The sequence below is a fragment of the Felis catus genome, chromosome D3 (assembly GCF_018350175.1).
Source record: "Felis catus isolate Fca126 chromosome D3, F.catus_Fca126_mat1.0, whole genome shotgun sequence".
Taxonomy (NCBI): domain Eukaryota; kingdom Metazoa; phylum Chordata; class Mammalia; order Carnivora; family Felidae; genus Felis; species Felis catus.
Window position 1 is genome coordinate 57,477,190 of NC_058379.1, and position 23,419 is coordinate 57,500,608.

The 23,419-nt window shown below is 44.4% G+C and overlaps 1 protein-coding gene across 17 annotated transcripts in view; it reads left to right on the forward strand.

Annotated features, from left to right (window-relative positions):
* FHOD3 (formin homology 2 domain containing 3) overlaps nucleotides 1–23,419 on the forward strand; it is a 470,560-nt gene that overhangs the window by 71,601 nt on the left and 375,540 nt on the right. For all 17 annotated transcript variants that reach the window (XM_023241882.2, XM_023241885.2, XM_045041338.1 and 14 more), the window contains exon 3: nucleotides 722–786. In XM_023241882.2, the coding sequence (XP_023097650.2) occupies nucleotides 722–786 (65 nt within the window). The remainder of the gene's footprint in view (nucleotides 1–721; nucleotides 787–23,419) is intronic.

Here is a 23,419-nt window from a genome sequence, read left to right on the forward strand (position 1 = left end):
GCTACCTTTAGGTAGACAGGTCTGCTCTTTTCTCCCATATATCAGCTTAACTGCTATGTGGTTTAGTTCTCAGCTCAGGGTGGGAGGACCCCCCACTCCCACCCCCCACCCCCCGACCCCGGGAGCAGAGTTGGGGCACAGGGCCATCCTGGTTGCTTCCCTGAAGTGAGAAAGAGGAGGAGGTGAGACAAAGCATGGCGTAACTTGGCATTCCTGAGAATAAATAGCTATTGGGTAGACTCCCACCTTCCTGTGAGCGAAGAGTAAAAGCTGTAACAGTATTGCCCTGATGGACAGCAAGCCAGCTCTTTGTGGTGACTCCACTGTGTATGTCCTTCTTCTATATCCAAAAAATGTAAACGTGGTCAGGGGAATGATCAAGCAGGTTTGTGTTGTCCTATTCCAGGGATTTCACTTGGGCACAGATCTTAAAATTGTCCCAGCATGGGGATGTGCAGACTCTGTGGACGGGATGAGTTGACCAGGTTTGGTAATAAAAGCTGTGTGCCCATCCAACAGAATCAAACCGGATTGTTTTATTTTCTGGAAAGCCCTGTGACATGTTATTTCTGGATAAATTCTTGTTCTGTACAGGTCCCTGCTGATCTAGAATCTCTTGGAGGTGGGTGTGCCAGAACCTTAAAGCTGATTGATAGCATGTATGTGTCTTTTTGGTGACTGTTCTGATACCCATGTATATTTTGTCTCCTGTCTCCATTAGGCGGGGCAAAAAGCACAGCATCGTCCTGAGGACACAGCTGTCCGTGAGGGTCCATGCCTGCATTGGTGAGTGACAGGTGCAGAAGGGGAACTTGCCATCGGCCCTCGAGTGATTAAATGTGTCATAAGAAATGTCATCTAAATGTTAATCCCAATAAAATACTTGGGAGTATGCTATTCATTGGGGTTAGTCCTTACCACAGGTGATTAGTTTAGTGAAGTCATTTTTGGCAATAGTTTTTGAAGCCCTGTTTCATTGCAACTTCCTTTGCTTTTTGGTTAGCAGAGCTTGAGGTAAGACAGATTGTTGATGAGATTCTTGATGGGGTTGTGTTAGTGTGAACCTCCAGCCAATTGAAGTGATATTCACATGCCTTCTGGTGGCTCCATGAAGCTCGCTGTGAAGAAGTGGGGGCTGAGCCTCCAGGCTGTGCTCAGGTGACAGGGAAATCTCAGGTTAGCGTAGGATGGGGCGTCTGTAGATCGAAAGCAATATCGTGTCAAGTGGATGTACTTGTGGTTCAGAATGGTTTGCCAGTGATCATACCAGAACCCTACTGGGGCCATTCCTGCAGCCATTTTCCTGTACCTGTTGTTTTCCCCATCTATACATGTGGGTTGAATGGCAACGAAAGCAGTTACTTATGTGACGTGGACAATTTTTATGTGAAAGGTATCTCAAACCGGGGCCTGATTTCCTCCTGGCATCAGGTCAAGTTGAGGCAAGTATCTAGTAACATAAAGAGAAGAAAAAAAACTATAAATTATTTTATACGTAGAAAATTTCCATGTTTGAATAGTTGTGCTTTTATTCAGGTTGTGGTCTTAATTCAGGACACTAATTAAGAGCGCATAAGTCATCTTCTAGAGGCCCAGTCTATACCTAGGATGTGGTAACTGAGTGGAGTGGAAGGGATAGTTTCTGGTCCCTTCACTTCCTCCCTATTTCCTTGTTGGAGAACCAGGGATGGAAGGAGGGAGGGGATGAAGGTAGAGGGCAACTGTGTAATTTAAAGTCATCTGGTATTAGGTGTACAAGGAGGTTAGGGTCTCGGGTGACAACTTTTGTGGCCAGCGAGTAATTGTATAGCAGACTCCTACACCTCAGGGGTGGGAGGGTTCCTGATCATGTTGGAAACAGTGAGGTCTGTGGGAGCCTCAGTAGTGGCTGTTGACGTGTCAGCTGCCTGTAGCACTGAGTGACCGTGAACTCTGTACTATAGAAATAGGCAATATATATTTAATTATTAGCTTTATCACCTGCTTGACACTTTTTCCCGTTTTATATATATATATATATATATATATATATATATATATATATATATATATATGTATATATATATATATAAATCTACCTGATGAAAAGGTCTGTGACCTAGGACTTGGCATGACCCCACCTTCCCCCAAATCCAGATCTAGAACAAATTCCAACATATAAGGTGCTGAATACCATTGAAGTGAAATATTGAAGTATAGCTGATAACCAGTAGAGATAGGGGACAGGAATATGAATTGGTATTTCCCATGAGAGTAGGCAGGGCAAAGCAAATGAACACTAAAATAGGCTAGATCAGAATCCTAATGAACTAATTCCTGTTAGGTAAATGCACTTTTTTTGGAATACAAATATTTCAAGTACAGTTTTTTAAACAGCTATGTTATTGACTTGCATTAACCTGGGTATTCTACAGTCTCGTGTAATACATGTGGCATGTAAAACACATAACTTATCCCCATAGCACACCGAGCACCAGCAGCTGGTCCAGGGCTCTCCCAAGACACACATGCTTTCCTGCTGGAGTGCTTGAACCAGGTGCTGACAGGATCGGTGTGTTTGTTCCCCAGCCTCCTTATGCCAATTGCGCTTGCTATTGGACTTAAGTAATGGGATGAAATAGTAGGTGAATATCTTATAAACGGATTAAACAGGAGTATAAAAATCACTGCTTTCAAAATACATGGAATAGTTTGGACAAGATTCAAAACTAGTTACTATCAAAGCATTCATCAACATAGGTGGGTTGGGACATCTATTAAGAGTTGGGGAACATGGGAAAAAATCCAGAAGGGCTCTAGTCTTCACAAGTATCTCCGTTCTTGCTCGATTTCACAGAAACAGGGATTGGAAATCCCAGACCACATCATTGGAGGAGTTCATGACAGAAGGTCCACAGATAATTCTAGTTAGTAGACTCTTAGTCAAAGAAAGGTCATAGCTTGAAATGACCTTTTCACACCCATAGCTTGGGTGTGAAAGTGTACACCCTTACCGTGCCATATCTCATAACAGGCAAACCGGGATGGTCAATTTTGATAGCTGCAGATTAAATAAAGTTTTAAGGTATTTGTTACCTTAAAAGGATTTTGTGCTTTAATTAGTTCTCACCACTCATTACCTCAGCCCCAATTGTGTCAGATGGGAGGGCTTGACTGTATAACTTAACATGGGTACCCAAGAGTCAAAGCTTTTCCTTTGTATTAAAAAAAAAAAAAAAAAACCCTTTCTTGTTCCGTTTCCTATTATTGGCAAGATCTGGAATAGATTTATTGTAACAGCACTAAATATTATCCTTTGGTTATGTATAGAAAATGGAATGTATGTGTGATGTGTATGAAATACCAACCCCCATTGTGACATATTCTTTTCCTTTCCAAATGGCAATATTAGATGAGATTTCTTTGGGATGGATAAACCAAACCTGGAACAATCTTCAGTTGAAAGGAGAAAAAGAAAACATGACAAGTGGGGGGAAAACCTTTTTCATAATAGTTGGTTGAGTCCTTGTTTCTTTTCCAGATGGTTTCCATCCTTGCCATATAAGCCATGGTTAAGCTATTACAGACATCAGACAATGACTGTTCTTAGGCCTGGCACCATATGCCACTTCCTCAACGACCCCTTTCCCGCCACACGATTGGGCTGGAAGGATCCAGGATCGGTTTGGGCTCGGGTTTAAAATGCTATCGAGTAAATTTCTCCAAAACGTTTTTTACACCCTACAATCCTCTTACTTCCTATTAAGTGTAGGAATGTTTAGAATCCAGGACTGCATGTTGATGAATTGGAGGTGACCTGCCGTTGGAATTCTCCAGTGTTAACTTTGGAACTCTGTACCCAGTTGGGACAAGAGTGGCGTGGAGCCTTTGTGGTCAGCAACCGAGCCAATCTCCCAAAAAGTAAAGGCCACTGGACGCTGCTTTGAAGGTCATGGCTGGCAGCCAACAGAGGCCTTTTCTGATAGTGCAGCAGTGCTGAAGCAGGAAGTTGGAATGGGATTTTGGTGTGGAGAGAGACCCTTAAGCTATTTGTACCTCTTTGCTCTTCTCCACTCTCATTCTTATTTCTTTGTACATTTTGGGTATGACCACTTGATGAAATGTTGCAGCAAACGATGCATGACTAGCTTCCATCCCTTAAACTGATGGTCCTGTTGTAGGCATGAACTTAGATACAGATGGAGGAAAAAAAAACCTGATTGGCATTAAGGTCTGCATTTTTATGAGGTTAGCTAGAGAAAATAAATTAGTTGGTCCCTGCAAGTGATCTTATTTCCAGACACCAGAAAAATGTTCAGAGGGCCAGCTGGCTCTGATGACTCAATCTCCTCTTGAAGAGAAAAGGTGCAGAATAATTGTAGGGATAATAAATGGAATTGAGGATTTAAAAACAAAGGGTTTGAAATCCTTAGGATTCTAAAGGTGTTTTCTGAGGGTTTTCTACTGGCTTACTTCAAAAGCATTTTGTTGGGCTTAAAACTTCTGCTTCAGTTTTCTGGACCAGACCCTGTCTTCTCATTGAGAGAATAAGTAAACCCTATCAAGTGATGGTCTGCGACCTGTAAGGTGGACACTTTAAGATATCCAGCGTTGAATTAAAAGGATACATTGGCTTGAGATGGCAAAGTATAATTTCTGATTGTAGTTGTGAAGAACAACCTGGTACAAAGGATTTTTAGAGCCTTTAGAGGGGTTTCCCCAAAACCTAGCAGATGATGAGGTCTGCCCATGAAGATAGAGGTGAGGAAGGCAGAAACTGGCGAGGTAGCTGAAGTGGCTAATCTCTCCATGAGGTTAGTCTCCTTGCTCGTAAAAGGTCAAATCACTGAGAGAGGACATGTGTAGAGGCGAGAAAAGCACATTTGGAGAAGGCTGCTTCATCCATGGATGAAAAAGTAGTCCATTTCCAGCAACATAGACAACAGAATGAGGCTTCCAGATAGCATTTGCCAGGCCTTTTCTTCTCCGGAGTGGAGTCCTCCGGCTCTGTGCTTCGTGCTGTGCTGTTCCAGCAACGGGGCTAATGACAAATGGAGGGAGTGGGCAGCGTTTCAAGAAGAATCTTCTAGAGCAGGAGTGACTGAGGGGATTCAGCTCAGGTGCTAGCTGTTTGAGAGGGGGCTGCTCCCTGGGGCACGGTGTTGAGAAGGTTCCTGTAGCTGTGTGCTGCCTTGCTGGTTAAAGGTCTTGGATCAGGGTTGGCTTTGGTTGGTAGTGATGGAGGTGGTGTGAGAGTCTGTGTGGTGTGCCTGACGGCTCAGGGGCTCCCGGTGAGCTACAGGTTCTGCCTAGGGTCTGAATCTTCTCTGGCTACAGTATGGGTTCTGTGTTTAGAAGTTGGAGAGGGGAACTCTACCCATGATCCCTGACCACCCCCCTTTTTGTTCTCTAATCCTTTTCTCAGGCTCTGCCTTGTTTAGCCTGTGAATGAGCGTGGCTCCTATTCTCTCCCCACTTGCTGAGCTTTCTGACCAGGCAGAGTACCACTTGCCCGCTTCTGAGTGGCTTGTAAAGTTTGAGCTGGGGTTTTATGTGGCCGAGCCCTCCTGGCCCTGCACGGAGGCCTCCCTACAGCTGCTTTTTTGATGTTGCACTTGCTCCTCAGGTGGGCTGTTAGAGGACACTGGGTTTGGACTGTTAATTGGATTCCAATGTGGTCCTCACTGCCTCTTGATTCTGGAATTCCCATGAAAACTACGTTTCCTTCTGCAAACCTCAAAATGCCTTTTGGACTCTCTTGGGCTTAACACCTGGTGGTATTTGTATATTAGCTAGTAAAGATGAGGTGCCCCTTACCACGGTGGGTGCTGAGACACCTGAAGCTTGTGCAGTGGATGTGGAGCCCTTCTAGCTTGGATGTGCTGACCCTCTGTCCGTGTAGGTGTTGCTGGCCCCATGTTATAGGTGGCAGCTCCCCAAGGCCTGCTGGGTGACTGGGAAAACTGTAAAATAGGTTGCGCTCTGACCAGAAGCAGCCCCCCACCCCAGCCGTTCTTTCTCCTTTTGGCCCCCCTGCCCTGATGTGTCTGACTTCAAGTCTTGGGCCTGGGATTTTTGCTGACTTAGTCCTATGTCCTCCCAGGTGCCAGCTTCTGCTCTTACCTTTACTCTGTGGCCTTGGCAGAGGTTTCCTCCTGCCCTGTTTGTGGATGTCACAGTGGCTAGGCTCCTAGTTTCCTGGTCATAGTCTTCCCTTGTGGGGTTAGGGACAGTGGGTCACATTTCCTGTCCTTCGATGTAGGGATCCACTGGTTGTCCAGAAATCCTGGAGCCCATCTCCCATCCCAGCCGCCTTCTTTTTTTAAAGTTTATTTGGGGAGAGGCAGAGAAAGAGGGAGACAGGGAATCCCAAGAAGGCTCCATGCTGCTAGTTCAGAGTCCTACATGGGGCTTGAACTCAGGAAACCTTGAGATCATGACCTGAGCTGAAACCAGGAGTCAGATGCTTAACCAACTGAGCCACCCAGGTGCCCCCCCATCCCAGCCTTCTTTCTGGGATCCCCAAGTGGCTAGCCACTGCCTTGGCACAAATTGTGGTCAGATTTGAAATCCTGAGTCTCTCTTTGCTACAGGAGACTTTTAGTGCTTATAAATCTTTTTAAATCTCCCTTTTACACCCCATCAAGTCTGTGACCTGCTGTTACCCAGAGTTCTGTTATCTGGGTAAAAATGGGCCCTCTGGGCTAATCAGATAAATATCTCCCGTCATCTGGTTCCTATTAATCTACTTCAGCCCCCAGGTGCAGGCCCCACAGAATGCTCGTGTGTCTAGAAGGCCATTGGGTCTGGGCTGGGAGAAGTCAGCTTGTCAGACTCTCCACTCTGTGGATGGCTACCACTAAGGTGCCTTATGGCCAAACAGTGATTGACAGATGTGCCCATACGCCTCTCCCCCAAGGGAGAAAGGGTAGAGGTAGGATGTGGAATGTTCCATTAGGTGGTTAAACTGCCCCAGGGTTTGGTGTTTAAATACTCCTAGCTATTCAGTTCTGTCAAATCTATTCACATAAAGATGTGGACAGTACACAGTCAGGAATGGTTTGTTGCCCCAAACTAAAAACATGTAGAGAATGAACTTAAAGAATAACTCTACTATCTACGGACATGCCGGTAAACATAAATACAGGGGGTGAATAAAAAAAAAGGAGACGCACCTATGAGAGGATTTGCCTGGGAACCTTCTAGATCCAGCTGGAAACTCAGGTCAGCTATGGGAATTAAGAGGAAGGAAATCTGAGCAAATGTGGATTGACCCACAAGAAAGAAAAGCACCTACACAAGGTCTCTTAAGGTCACATTTGTGTCCTTACTCTCCCCTTTTGACTTTATTTAAATTATTCATGGCTTCTTTGTCACCTTTGATCTCTGAAGATCCCTAGTTGGTTGTATAAAATTTGAGCATTGCCTTAGAACCATTATCGATGTTTACTTTGCACTGTCCTAATAATGGCTTACATCCTTGACAAGGAACATGAAATTTTGGCAGAAATTGACTCGGGAGAATGGAGTCATAGTAGTGGGGAGACCTGTAACAGATGTTACAAGCCAGCATATGGTTCAAACTTGTCAGCTAGATTCCAAAGTTGCTGTCCAGCAGAACCTTTAGTTGTATCCAGAAAAACAACCCCTGAGAAGGAAACCACCATGCTTTTGAACAAGTTCTAGAGTGTTGCTACAGACGCTTTTTTACTTCAGGCTCTGAGCTGCCTGGGGGATGTAATGCAGCCTCTGGTGGCGAGCTCTCTGCACCTGTGGCTCTCCCCGTGAAGAAACAGCTTCTTTTTTGCTCATGGAACAGCAAAAGCATGTCAGGAAACAAAGTGATTTGTCTGGTTACTAGAGATTTTGATAGCAGGTCGGATGGCTTGCAGATACCTTGTTACGTGGAGGTTCTTCAAGGATTGGGTGGGCACCTATGTTTTTCGGGTCTTGCTGAGGGACTTGGAGAAAATGGATTCTTGGGTGGGGATTCTGGGCATGTTTTACTGATTGCTGTTGTGCTAGAAATACCAAATGGGAAGAATTTTAATTTGGGAATAAGAACACATGGAAAACATTAGTGTTGAGTCAAAACATGCAGCCGGTTCAAGATCTAATTCAAAGGAGATAAAGGTGTTTGGGAATTGGTTACAAGTGCTGGAGTCTCAGTTCACGTGCCAGGGTAATAGTGACAGAACAGCAAAGGAGAAACTAAAAAAGGTGAGCGTAATTGCAATCGTGTTAGTATAATTGAAAAAAAGAAAACATTCTGTTCAATGTACTGTGAGGTGATGTGATTTATCTGCATCCTAGTAACGGCTGTGATGGTGTGGGCAGGAGAGGATCCATTTTACATGGATTCAGGGAAATCTTTGTGACAACGTACAGCATTAGGTGGTTGATAGTTGAGTCATTTCTTAGCCGTTTAAGAAGATTCCACTGTAGATTCAATGGCCGACTTACTATCACCCTGAAAAATAGATAATGTATTTGCAAGTATTTCAAGTTGTAAAATGTCACAAAGATAGTTGGAGAAGAAGTCTACAAAATTGTAGATTGTTAACCTTGGCCATTTTTAAAAAAGTAATGTGAACCATGTTCACAGAGTGGCACCTTGGCAGTTGGGTCTTTACCCACCTTTGGTCCCACAGACCCTCACTAGTTCTCTGGAGCTGTGGGAGGGGCTAAGAGACTTGAGGCCTCCAGAAGATCTGGATGTGATATCAAGGTCCCATCCTGGGAGGTGGGGGAACTAAGGCCTGAATCTCTCTTAATTTCCTGACTAGTGCTCTTTCTACCGGCCTGTTCTTTGCTTTTTAGGACATTTTTAAATGGTCTTCGGCTCTTTTCTGTACACATGGTTACAGAGCCTGGTGCAACCCTTCTGGTCTGAGAGGTCTGAAGTGCTGACAAAACCTCTAGATAGGGCTTCCAAAATACTTTCCCGAAGCAAAGTTTCACCAGGCTTCGAAGGACGGTTTTCTAGTGCAGTTCTGGTGTGATTCGTAGACGGTCCTAGGATCTGAGGAAAAAATGGATTTCATCCTTCAAGAGCTGATAATGTTTTGTTGTGCAGCTGAAACTCCCTTTTCCAAGCCAGGCTGCTAACTGCTGTAGAAGAAGCCGGAATGTCTGTGTCCCTTTTCAGACTTCCATCTTGATCAGCTGGACTTGGCTTCTCATTTTGGACTTCTTGTTGGGAAGACCTGGAAACTAAGGCTCCTAACTGATCAGAACTACATGCTGGCAGCTCTGGCTTTTGGAGCTCCTGGAAAGGAACACAAATGTTCTGGGCTGGAGGCTGGGAGTCTTCCTGCTCTTGGTGTGGAGGTCTGGTCCTTACCTGGGAAGATATAGGAGGTAGGGTTTATGTTCCAGGTAGCAGTTAGCTCTTGAGCATTTGAAGGTGGGCTGTTTTGTGTCCACACCATAGGAGCAGACCCCATAGTATTTGTTGATTGAAGAAACCTACTGTGATAGTGATATAGGATAAATATTTGAACTTGATCCTGTTTGTGGCACAAAGCTCCTAAAACCTGTGAAATTTAAGCGAGGAGAGCAACAGAATATTCTTTTTGTTAATGAGGTGTCTTGATCTCCACCTAAGGATGGGGGTGGGTTACCAACCATGTGATTGGACAGCTTAGAACTTTGAGTTGCATCCCTTACCTTTTAGCCGTTGGTGAGTGATTCAATCACTCATGCCTATAATGAAGGCTCTGTAAAACCCCAAAAGGATGAGGTTCAGAGAACTTGCTGGTTGGCGGACACAGGGAGATTCAGGAAGAGTGGCACATCTGGAGAGATTATGGAGGGGCCGTACCCCTCTCTCATATCTTGCTGTATACATCCCTGCCACGTGTCTATTCTTGAGTTACATTCTTTTCTAATAAACTGGTAGTCAAGTAAAATGTTTGAGTTCTGTGTATCGAATTCATCAAACTCAACGAGAGCTTCATTCGAACCTCTGATCAAAAGCTGGTAGATCAGGGGCACAGATGACAACCTGAGTTGGCTATTAGTGTTTGAAGTAGGGTGCACAGTCTTGTAAGACTGATCCTTTAACCTGTGGTACTTGAAGTTCTCCACAGGTAGATGGTGTCCAAGTTGAGTTGAATTGTAGGGCACTTAGCTGGTGTCTAACTGGTATGTGGTGCGGGGAAGCCTACACACGCCTATGTTGCGATCTGGTCCAGGAACCCAAAAGAGCTGCTAAAAGGGTCATGGTACTGATGTGTGTTTAATGCATTTATTTCAGAAATGAATTTCTTTGGTATTTTCTTAGGAAGAAAAGGCAGTAAGTAGAACGTGAAAGTAAATAGAAAGTAACAAATCTGGGGGAGTGGGCGGAGTGTCATTTTCAAGAGTTCGCAGGAGGGCCCCGGGCTCTGTGGGGTACGGTGTGGATCCAGAAGCACAGCGCTTGTGACCGCTCGTGGCCTGCAGGTGTGCCAGGCAGAGCACTGTGAGTGGGGCCTGGGGCATCCACTGCTACCTCTCCCACCTTCAGCCTTGTTAGGTCTGTCTGCTTATTGATAACGGGAAGGACAAGGGAGCCCTGGTGCCCCCCTCCTGGCAGTGATGGAGCTAGTATGTGCACAGTACAAGCATGGTGCTCAGGGGGTACTACCTGGGGCAAATGGTGGTAAATATCATCATTGTTCTTAGCAGTTTTGTGTGTTGTTGCTTTACAAGTTGTTAGAGCGATGGGAATGCCCAGTGGTTCTCAAAGGAAGGTACGTGGGGAGTGTCCGGCGTGTTTAGAGACAGAACTCCCTTGGATGCCATGTATGTCTTGCCCCCAATTCTTGAAGGACCTTCCTTTTCCAGAATTGGATCTCAGAATGGTATTAAATATTAAACTAGGGAAAGACATTGTCAAATTCTTAAATATAAAACCCAAATAATGCTCAACTAAGGTGTTTAATGTGTGATATAGCCCCTATCCTTTTCTGCTTCGCCGACAGGTTTGAAACTACAGGTCAGTATGTTTCTGTTCACATGTTACTTGATGCTGTGGGATGGAGTTGGCCGTCCTGAGTCCACAATTCCTGTTGAACTAGTGGCCTTGCACTCTGTGGTTTTCTTCTCTTCAGCTATCCTGGTTTTGATACATTGTAGGGTGTTCCACTTTGGGCAAGCATCGAATGATCAGCATGTTTGCTGAAATACTCCAATCTTCACTGAAACTAAATGGGTTTTGTGGAAGTGAAGGCAGCTTGATGGCACCCTTCTGTGTGTCCCCAGATGGTGTTCTTCTGAAGGTACCGCCGAGAGGGAGGGTGAAGCTTCTGAGCATGTGCTCCGCCATTAAATAAGACAGTTGGGTGCGTGAAAAGGAGTGAAAACACCATAACATAACACCAAGTGCTAGTTATATTGTGTAACTTGAAAGTGGAAAATTATGTTCTAAGCCTTATAAAGGTAGTCAAAATATTCTGAGTTGATATTTACAGAATGATTGGATAAGCTGTTCAAACTGCACCAAAAAAATAGAAACTTATGTTTGTTTTGTCTACAACTCCACTAGTGATGGTAAACTTTTGACACATAAATAACCTGGAATAGTAATTGTGAGTGGACTGTATCTGGAAGATTTTTTAATGACTTGCCTGGCACAGGGTACTTTAAAATGATGGTACTTTAAAGTGATGCACTAAAATGCATGCACTAGCTTTTCTTCTATCTCCTGTTCTGCAGTTTGGGTCCTGGGGCTGGTGAGGTTGGGGATGGGTAGACTAGGCGCTTCTTGCCATCACTGGGCAGTGGCTCCCGGGCTTCAGAAGCCACCAGGAAGCATGTAGAGAGCCTGGAGCACTTCACACCTCATCAGAAAGCCATAAAAACAATTACCAGCCCATTAGGGACTTGACAAGGAGCTCCACAAAGCTGTCCTGGCTGGGAATTGCCAAGGCCAGAGTGAGTCACTGATGAGATTCATGCTGTGGACTTTTTTTTTTTTTTTTTTTTTGGTGGAAGATAGTAGATTCTAGAAGTGAGACATGTCTGTTGAGATGGCCTGGAAGAGCTCAGGCCAGGCTTCTCAAGGGTGGAACTGGTGGTATATGCTTTTGCTGCAGGTATTGGGATGGTGATCCTCCCATCTCCCAACTCCCAAGGCAGTTTGGTGTTGGGGTTCAAGTTGTAGCCCTGCCTTTCCTCAGCTGTCATCCAGAGTTTGCAGTTCAGTCCTTTCTGGGATCTGACTCCAGACTTGGCCTTCATCAGGACTCTTAAGTGGTCCCAGGCTGTGGCATCTGGCTCGGGGGTGTGGGGGATTTGGAGTACTGAGTCCAGCTCAAGGGGTGGGGGGTGGGGGCGCTGCTGACTTGGGCCTCATGGGAAGGACTTGTGATGTCACCTCCAGATGAGGTTGTACCTAGAATCCAAGATTAAATATTTATTTATTATTTTAAATTTTATTTATTTTTTAAATTTGTATCCAAATTAGCATATAGTAAAACAATGATTTCAGACTCCTTAATGCCCCTTACCCATTTAGCCCATCCCCCCTCCCACACCCCCTCCTGTAACCCTCTGTTCTCCATATTTATGAGTCTCTTCTGTTTTGTCCCCCTCCCTGTCTCCCTGTTTTTATATTATTTTTGTTTCCCTTTCCTTATGTTCTTCTGTTTTGCCTCTTGAAGTCCTCAGGAATGAGGTCGTATAATGTTTGTCTTTCTCTGACTAATTTCACTTAGCATAATACCCTCCAGTTCTATCCACATACTTGCAAATGTCAAGATTTCATTCTTTTGGATTGCCGAGTAATACTCTATTGTGTATATATACCACATCTTCTTTATCCATTCATCCATGGATGGACATTTGGGCTCTTTCCATACCGTGGCTATTGTTGATAGTGCTGCTGTAAACATTGGGGTGCATGTGTCCCTTTGAAACAGCAGTCCTGTATCCCTTGGATAAATGCCTAGTAGTGCAATTGCTGGGTCGTAGGGTAGTTCTATTTTTAGTTTTTTGAGGACCCTCCATACTGTTTTCCAGAGTGGCTGCACCAGCTTGCGTTGCCACCAATAATGCAAAACAGATCCTCTTTCTCTGCATCCTCACCAACATCTGTTGTTGCCTGAGTTGTTAATGTTAGCCATTCTGACAGGTGTGAGGTGGTATATCAGTGTGGTTTTGATTTGTATTTCCCTGATGATGAGTGATGTTGAGCATTTTTTCATGTGTCGGTTGGCCATCTGGATGTCTTCTTCGGAGAGGTATCTATTCATGTCTTTTGCCCATTTCTTCACTGTATTATTTGTTTTTTGGGTGTTGAGTTTGGTAAGTTCTTTATAGATTTTGGATACTAACCCTTTATCTGATACGTCGTTTGCAAATATCTTCTCCCATTCTCTTGGTTGCCTTTTAGTTTTGCTGATTGTTTCCTTTGCTGTGCAGAAGCTTTTTATTTTGATGAGGTCCCAATTGTTCATTTTTGCTGGTTTCCCTTGTCTCTGGAGACGTGTTGAGTGAGCAGTTGCTGCAGCCAAGATCAACTTGGCAGGTTTTTGCCTGCTTTCTCCTCGAGGATTTTGATGGCTTCCTGTCTTACATTGAGGTCTTTCATCCATTTTGAGTTTTTGTGTATGGTATAAGAAAGTGGTCCAGGTTCATTCTTCTGCATGTCGCCGTCCGGTTTTCCCAGCACCACTTGCTGAGGAGACTGTCTTTATTGCACTGGATATTCTTTCCTGCTTTGTCAAAGGTTAGTTGGCCATGTGCTTGTGGGTCCATTTCTGGGTTCTCTATTCTGTTTCATTGATCTGAGTGTCTGTTTTTGTGCCAGTACCATCCTGTCTTGATGATTATGGCTTTGTAGAATAGCTTGAAGTCTGGGATTGTGATGCCTCCTGCTTTGGTTTTCTTTTTCAAGATTGCTTTGGCTATTTGGGGCCTTTTCTGGTTCCATACAAATGTTAGGCTTATTTGTTCTAGCTCTGTGAAGAATGCTGGTGATATTTTGATAGGGATTGCATTGAATGTGTAGATTGCTTTGGGTAGTATTGACATTTTAACAATATTTGTTCTTCCTGTTCAGGAGCATGAAATCTTTTTCCATTTTTTTGTCTTCAATTTCTTTCCTAAGCTTTCTATAGCATTCAGTGTATAGATTTTTCACCTCTTTGGTTAGATTTATTCCTAGGTATTTTATGGTTTTTGGTGCAACTGTAAATGGGATTGATTCCTTGATTTCTCTTTCTGTTGCTTCATTGTTGGTGAATAGGGATGCAACCGATTTCTGTGCATTGATTTTATATCCTGCAACTTTGCTGAATTCATGGATCAGTTCTAGCAGTTTTTTGGTGGAATCTTAAGGGTTTTCCATATAGAGTATCATGTCATCTGCGAAGAGTGAAAGTTTGACCTCCTCCTGGCCGATTTGGATGCCTTTTATTTCTTTGTGTTGTCTGATTGCAGAGGCTAAGACTTCAATACTACGTTGAATAATAGTGGTGAGAATGGACATCCCTGTCTTGTTCCTAACCTTAGGGGGAAAACTCCGTTTTTCACAGGATGATATTAGCATTGGTCTTTCATGTATGGCTTTTATGATCTCAAGGTATGATCCTTCTACCCCTGCTTTCTTGAAGGTTTTTATCAAGAAAGGGTGCTGTATTTTGTCAAATGCTTTCTCTGGATCTGTTGAGAGGATCATATGGTTCTTGTCCAAGATTAAATATTTAAAATGTAACAGTATGTAATACATATTATATATAATATGTACATATAAATATATTTATATACATGTATAAAATATAACCCTCCTTTAGGATGTTTTCATGTGATTTAAATGGCTTAGGAGACAAAAATAAGTAAGAAATGAAAGAGCAGATACCCTGGAGCAGTCCTGCTAAGATCTGGGCATCCAGATTGTAGCTGAGGGTGTTGGCTCCTCTTAGGGGTGTCCTAGTTTAGGGGAGAAGGTGGGTGAGGGAGGAGCAGTGACAGGCAGGATTCTAACTGCAGAATCAGCATGGTCAGGCAGTTACACCTGGGACGTGGCATTGACTTTTCCAAGACGGGAGACCCTCAAGCTTCCCCTCTGAACTGCGGAAAGCACTGATGAGCCATGCAGCTGTCTTAGGTCCAGAACCTGGCATCTGGCAGTGCTACACCATTTTCATGAACTTGAGCTTTGATGCTTTTGCTGTCAAGAGTCAACAGTGTCTGGTGGGTGGGATTGAAAACATCACTGTTGTTTATATTACTGTAATGTCAGAAATGTCTAGCTTTCCACGTGCTTTGGAGAGTGACTCATCACTACTTAGGTGCCTACTGGGTGCCACTACCGTGGTAAGTGCTGTAAGGGAAATAGGCATGTTAAGTACACGCAGTACAAAAAGGGGGGCATTTCCATCCACTCTCATGATTCTGACTAGAAGCTGTGTGCTTGGAGTTTCTAACTCTTAGAGTTCTGGATCTGCTGTGTGCTGTGCCCACTGGATACCTGAGCTTGATCCCACATGCATCTCCTATTTCTCACTCCCCACCAGAAGGGCTCGGCTCACCCGTGCCTTGTGTCCCCAGTGTGTTCAGCATGGGATACTGACCATTCACCTCTTCTCCAACTGTGTGACCTGTGTTCTATTTCCCAAGGATGCTAGGTGACTCTTAAGAGCAGGAATGGAGGTCCTTCCTCTCTCTCAGGGTGGAAGGGTAAAGGGACCTTGAAGGAACAAGGAGTTGGGTTTCAAGGAGCTAGTCCTAGAACCCCTGAGTCTCGATTTCTCCACTTGAACTTGGGGATAGAATTCATTTCAAAGGTGGAGAATTTTCTATGCACATTTAACAAGTGTGTATGTGTATATATTTTGTCTCTTTAATAGGATGGTTACATTGAACTTTCTCTTGAATCTCGTCCTTGTCATTCGCCAAGGAAGTTTGCACATAAAATTCTAATGGTACCCTTGATTTCTCCTGATCCTGAAGTGTACAGAATCTGACTTCTATGATTCTTAAACTAGATGTGAGGCTTGAGCTAAGCAGAGGAAAAACAAACCCCCAGTGACCCCCCAGTGCCTCTCCCAGGTCTGTTGTTTCTTAGATACAAACAGAAAATGGGCAAACTATACTTTTGGGACTGGAGCTCGGCCCCATGAAAAGGCAGGATGTCAGAGTGGGATGGGCAGCTTTTGTTGTTGCCTGTTGCTGCAAGGTGCATTTTTTTCTTTCCTTACTCCTTTAGGAAGGCAACAGTCCAAGACCCAAGAGTTGAAGAAGTCCTCACCTTGTGCCCAAATGAACTCACATGGTTACTGGTTATTGTCCTTTCCTGGAGCATTGATTTTCTTTTTTTTAATATGTTCGCGGGACACCTGGGTGGCTCTGCGCATTGAGCATCCAACTCTTGGTTTTGGCTCAGGCTATGATCTCCCAGTTTGTGAGTTGGACCCCTGAGTCAGGCTCTGCACTGGCAGCACAGAGCCTGCTTGGAATATCCTCCCTCCCTCCCTCCCTCCCCCCCCTCTCTCTCTTCCCCTCCCCTGCTCACTGTTTCTCTCAAAATAAGTAAAAACTTAAAAAAAACAACTTCCCTGTGCACATAGACCCTAGGATGATGTGGCATGGATTTTTACTTGATTCTGATAGGGGTACATCTTAGGGGAATCCTTAAATCCTGCTTTCCTTACTTGCACAGGAGCAGGAAATTCTACTTGGCTCCTCAGAAGGATGCTGGGGCTGCCCTCACCTGCCCTCACTCCTGCCCTGGGAGAGATGGGTGGACATGGGGTAAGGCAGTGATCCAGTGAGGCCCAGGTTTTCCCTTTTCTTTGAGTGTAAGAATCCTCAAGATCCTTGCTTAGCCATGGGTGAGCAACCTGCCCTCGGCATGGGCCAGGGGTCATTGCCTGAACCACTAGGAAGCCTGTCTGGCCACGGATGGGAGGCCAGTTCTCTCCAGGGGGCATCAGTGGTAAGGCTGCATCAGTGTGGCTGGCATGCCTCTTTTCCCATGGGCCTCTGAACTCAGGAGGGAAAGACCACAGTGTGGTTTGTGGACCCCTAGAGCCCCACAGAGAAGTTCTGTGTATATGAGGCTCAAGAGTTAGGCATGTGGGTACTTGAGCTCTTCCCCTTCTCCCAGAGGCCTAGAATGCCATTGCCAAGTAGCTTAGAGATGAGCTGTGTGTGCAGCAGAAAGGGATGATGTGTCCAGAGCGGAGATGACCGGCAGCTGCTTCTGCCTTCTCTGCAGGGTTTCCAGCTTGGAGCAGGGTGGCCGTGCCAGGCTAAATTAAAACTGGAGGTGCCCTGAGCTTTCTTCTTTTTAAGGCTGGAGTATTTGAGGTGAAAGAGAGGGAGTGAGTCTAAAATAAAATGTGACTCTGTTGGGGGGTGTGCAGCCAGATGCTCTCTTTGGGCTCACTGTTCTAGAAGAGATGGAGCCTGGTTCATGCTGGGGTCTTGTTCTGACATGCATGATGGCCATTGTCCTGAGTTCTGCCTGTTTTTATCTGGGAGCACGTTCTATACTTGGGTATTTTTGGTAAACACTTCCTTAAATAACAAAAGCGATGTAGGACATCGTCCTCTGATCTCTGGCTTTGGTGTGTCAAGGTGTGAACCCCACACGGTTTTGAGACGAGAGCATCTGTGGCAAACTTGCTTTAGAAAAGTCCCTTTGTTTAGTGACTGATGTAACCAGATGGTGACGGTTGTAGTACGCCTGGCATGATTCTCCACTCAGCGTTCTGAGGGCAAAGTGGGAAGTTAAACTCACAAACTCTGGGACCTGGAATAATCCTGGAACAGAATTTATGGAAGCACTGACTGATGGCAAGATTTGGGGAGAAATAACGACAGGACCGCACAGATGAATGACCTGTGTCGTTCATGAATGCAACCAACTTGGAAAGATCAGGAGTTCACCTGTGTGGACAGGAAGTGACGCTGCCTTAGCTTTGATTCCTCCTGCCTGTGACACATGGCCTATGAATACTCTAACCAGTAAGTGGTATTGCCCATGCATGGGAAATGAGCAACTGGAAGGTAGAGAGCCCAAGAACTGGAGTTGTAGTCAGGGTTCAGTTTCTGATGCTGGAGCCTCTTCCCATGAGCAAAATGCCTGGTTTCGTGTGATGAGGCCAATACTCCTGAGGAGGGGGTGCTTCAGGCAGAGGTGTGTAGTATGCTGAGGCTCAGAGCCTTTCCTTGGTATGGATTTTGAGGACGTTAGAGGCCCTTGGCACTCGAGCAACCTGCTTCTGAGGGAGAGGGCTCATGGAAGAGGTGGAGAGAAGTCACTTTGCCAACAATTGGCCCTCTTCCCACACAAGCACTAGGGTCCCTGCATCTGAAGGGGTGCTGACGGGTGCTGGAGAGTCCAGACAGGGATCCCTCAGCCAGGTTGGGGTGGTCTTGCCCAGGGAGGCTTCTTCATAACAGGGGTAGGTGCTGCAGGGGGTACTGTGGACAATGGCAAATTCAGGGAATTGGAGCTCAGGCAAGTTCAAGGCCTCCAACCACAGGGGGCATGGCCTGGGTCTTAAGAAGTCCTGAGACATGCATGTGTTGAGCCTTGGTCTTATCACTCCAGTAGCATGTGACCTTGAGTAGGTTACTTAATCTTCCCAGGCCTCAGGTGACTTTCTTGTAAAGGGGGAGTCCTTGTTGTGTGCATCTCATGGGGTGGGCTGGAGGTCTGGGTAAGATGATGTAGGTCCTGCCCCTCCAGCTTCAGCTCTGCAGGACTCCTAGGGACTTCCTAGACAGGCCATTTGGCCCATGACTCTGTGCCCTGTTGGTTGACTTCTATTCAGACTTTGGGGCTTCCCTCACATGCCCCGCCACACCACAGGGAAAATGATGGATGACCTTGCATGCCCCCTACAGAGGAGATGGGGCACATCAAGTGCTTGTCATAACCCCCTGCACGTAGTAATTGGTGGCTCTTGTGTGGTAGTGCTGGTCCCCGTGTAGGAGGGTAGACATTGGATGGAGCTAGTCCAACCGGCTCACACCCTGGCTTTACCACTAAAAGGCTTGTGATCTTGAGCAAGTTACTTCTCTCTGCCTCCCTTTTCTCCCCTGTAAAATGACACAGTCATAAGGCTGTTGGCATTAAATGAGTTAATCCACATCAGGTGTTGAGAACCCCATTGGGCACCTGTTAAGACCTATGTAAGCATGGTAGGGCAGCTACGATTAGCTTCCCTAGCACAACGCGCAGCACATAGTGGGGCCTAAAATACCTCTTTGAGTAAGAAGGGCAGAAGAATTTGGGATTATGGTGAGTCAAGCTGAAATATTAGACCCATAGATTTGTCTTCCTTTTCTTCCTGAAACCTTGTCCAGTTTCCCTGTAATGTTGTTGATAAGATATAGAAGCCAAAGTTGATGTATCTGCTTGGAAAAAAAAAAAAAAAAAAAGCCTGCCAGAGCAGGGCACAGAAGGACTGCTTCCCACCCTCCAAGACCCTGACCCTTAGCCCCAGTCTCCTCCACTGCCCCTCTCCTAGGGATGTGACAATGCTGCGTACAGCAAGGACAAAACTTTACTGGAACCAAGCAGGGTGCATCTCTTAGTTCCCCTCTGGTCTTGTCTGCATTTCATGCTCAGGCAGCTAATTTGTACCTCACCATGGAGCACATTTTTTTACTTCTGGCTACTGTAATGGCACATGGGAAGGGCGGTTTTAATGAATTACTGTTTTCTTTTGGAGATTAAGCTTTCATTATAAATATAATTGTGGACACTTAGCCTTCTGGTACTTAGATATCATTTGCCAATTAGGATAATGGATTAGAAAGTCCCTTGGAAAGTGACAGGGACAAAGTTAAGCCTGTAACACGGCTCAGGGTGCTGGCAAATGAATGCTTTGCCAACTGGAAGCAACATAGATCAAGTCTGTCCACAATATGTGTGTGCTAAGAGGTCTGAAAATATTCATGACCTTTGAGAAAGGGAGATTAAAATTAGTAGGCAGCCATGTGGCAGCCAGCTCCCTTAGTTTGTGATGTGGTCATTCTGGAGCCACTGCCGTGCTGCCACATGCTTCTGGGATGGCTGCGGGGCAGGAGGCTGTGCTGCATAAGTTTAGAATTCTGTAATGTAATGTAATGTAATGTAATGTAATGCTGAAAGCATTTGTGATGGGTCTGGATCTAATGTGGTGATGTTCCCATCACTTGTAGAGGGCGTGGGTCTTCTGGGTACTTTGTCTTGTTCCTTCTAGAGCAGGATTTCCTCACCGCAGCAGTGTTGATATTTTGTGCAGGATACTTAATTATTGTGGGTCATCCTGTGCATTGTGGGGTATTGACCAGCATGCCTGGCCTCTGCCTGCTATATGCCAGGAGCAACACCCCTAGTTGTGACAGAAAAAAAAAATGCTTCCAGACATTGCTAAGTATCCATTGGGGGGCAGAATTGGCTTTTCCCCCTTACGTTGTGCCAATTGGGTCTATTCCTAACTCTTAAGTGTGTTGATACTAGGGCCCCAACCTTCAGAAAAAAGAGATCTCTGGATATCCTATGTGAGTGTAGAGAGCTAGCCACATGGATTTAAAGGCCTAGGGTCTACAGATAAACTGGTCTTAGGGAAGGTCTTGGGAGGTGAGTGGTTTGATAAAAACCTAGAAGGATCTTTACAGGTAACATAGAAGGGGGCTAAAGAGACACTTGGAGTGGGGCGCCTGGGTGGCGCAGTCGGTTAAGCGTCCGACTTCAGCCAGGTCACGATCTCGTGCTCCGTGAGTTCGAGCCCCGCGTCGGGCTCTGGGCTGATGGTTCAGACCCTGGAGCCTGTTTCTGATTCTGTGTCTCCCTCTCTCTCTGCCCCTCCCCCGTTCATGCTCTGTCTCTCTCTGTCCCAAAAATAAATAAACGTTGAAAAAAAAAAAAAAAAAAAAGAGACACTTGGAGAAAAGACACCTGAATGGGTATGGGCAGGAGCAGAGCGAATTTGGCAGTAGAGGGAATCCACTCTACTTGGACAGAGGATAGAAGCAGGAAACACCATGGGTGGGGATAGGTGTGGGTGAGAAATACTAGGCAAAGAAATGCATGGGTTTTCTGACCTACCCACTGCTTCAAGGCTTCATTGTTTGGTTCAAACGAGATAATTTAAATTATTGGGTTGCCCAAAGATTATTATTAAGGTCCTTGAATAGACAGTCTTCAAATAGATGAGATTTTAATTTTATTTACTAAGTAGAAAATCAAGGAATCACTGAATAAGATTTTTAGCAGGGGAATAAGATGGAAATAGGCTGTAAAGAAGAATATTGTAGAAATGGTATATAGAATGAATAGTATGGAAAGAAGCCAAAACATGAGGGTGGAGGAGAGGAGGCTGGTGTAACTGACCACCTTCCCTCACTGCCAGAATATTTCAGGGTTTCTGGGTGGTGGTGGTGGGGCTCCAGGGTTATACTGAGAAGTGTGGTTGAGGGATGCAATGATTGGCCTGATTCCATGATGAACTGAATATGGTTACACTTTTCTTGCTTCCCAGATTGATTGAAAGTGATGTGTAGTATTAGAACAACACAAAAAAGTATTTTAAACAAATGTGGATCATGACAAATCAGAAAGAACAAAGAAACAAATGATACTAGGATATGGGATGAATTAGTTTCTGTAGCTGGTCATTCAACATTAGCACTAAACTTGCTGGTAGTTGAATGCAAAGGGTGAATACTGCCTTAGAACCTAGATGTTTCCCTTTGTTTGAAATATCTCTTTGAGATTATGTAGAGGGTGAAACCAGTGTTTGGGCTCTTATTATTATCCAATAATAATTTGGATTATTATACAAAGGCACAGAATGTTTGTAGCTACAGGTTTTAAAAAACCACCCAAACCTTGTTAAAATGGGCATTTCTTATATTGAGCCATTTTCGGAAAAATGGAGGCACATTGAAAAATCTTGCTTCATTGGTCTTAGTGGTGTCATTTCTGTTTTTTTCTAAATCCCTTTCTGAAGCTCAGCTGGTGCCCAATGGAGTATGGCCAGCCTGGGAGGGTTGGCTGACTTGGGGAGACTGTTGTGCATACACTATTGGGCAGACTGAGTTGAGATTATATAAGGACAAGATCTGTTACTTAGGAAGATGGTACTGCAGGCATGTGAAAGGGGAGAAGTGGGCTGTGAGTTTAGGGTTTCTTCTGATGCTACCCACAAACTCAGGGGTGGGTACAACTAGAATAGCCCAGGTTGACCCATTCACTTTACATCACACTCACACTCATGGAGGTACCAGAATAACAATACTGCTAACGCCAGCAATATAATTACCTAGGAGAATTAAATTTTTTTCTTTCTTTTCTGCTTCTATGTTCCTCACTTTTATACTTCTGAATCTACACTATCAAATCACAGACCCATTTTCAACCATCCTCTCCATTGTAGCCCTGATATACTTAGAGTTGCCCAGTATCCTCCTGTTTGCATTTACCACCAATGCCTATGTGGACACCTTTCTAGACGTTTTGAGTGTCCCAAGCTCATTCCCTACTTAGGGAGTCCTTGAGGTCAAAATTGGTTCTGTAATAATTCTAAAATGTTTACTTTCCAACCCCCACCTCTTTCTGTTAAGAGAATGCAGTGGAGTTTTCCAGATGCTATGACTTAGGATCTCCCCACAAACTGCATAAGCAGGTAGGTGAGTCAGGCTGTTGTATATTAAGAGAGAATGTTAAGAGATTTACAAAAAAACCCCGCAATGCTGTTGTACTTACTCATTATTTTTGTTTGGGAAAACAGTTATTTTCCCTAAAATGTTATTTATGTTAGCATAAAATGGGGCTGTTATTTTTTGATGAGTAAAACATTTAAAAATTTCTGTTTTAATTTCTAAAAGGTAAATAATGTGCATATCACCCACCTTTGTTTTTTATCATGAACAAAGCTCTTTGGGCTCCTTGATAATTTAGAGTATACAGAGTCAGAGATTAAAATTTGAGGATCCTCACTCTAGTAGATTCTTTAGGAAGGGCCTTGAGGTTTTGCACACTCAGTTTTTTTGGTACACTTGATACTGAAATTTGTTGCTTTGTGTAATATACTCGGCTCTTGTTTTCTTGTTACTCCATTTCCTTCTATATCAAATGTTGCTTTAAAAAAGTCTGGTGATAATCTACTTCATAAGTCACTTGTTTTTGCTTGGACACTTCTTCCTCCCCCCCATATTTTCTTCTGTAAAATTCAGTAATTAGACTGTGTCTTGATGTATGTTCTTCCAGGCCAGTATTCTCAGGTACATAGTGGGCTCTTTGAATATGTATTTTCAAATATACAGATTAATTTTAGGAAAGCCTTTTTATATTACAGTTCTTAATATTGGTTCTCTTGTTTTCCTTGTGGGCTTCAGGGGCTCCGATTTTCTGTAGGTTAGATCTTCTTTTTCTCCTTCTCCTTGCAGTAATTGACTTTGTTTTGAATGCTTTTTTTCTTTACGAATTAACAAAAAGTTCTCCTTGAAATTT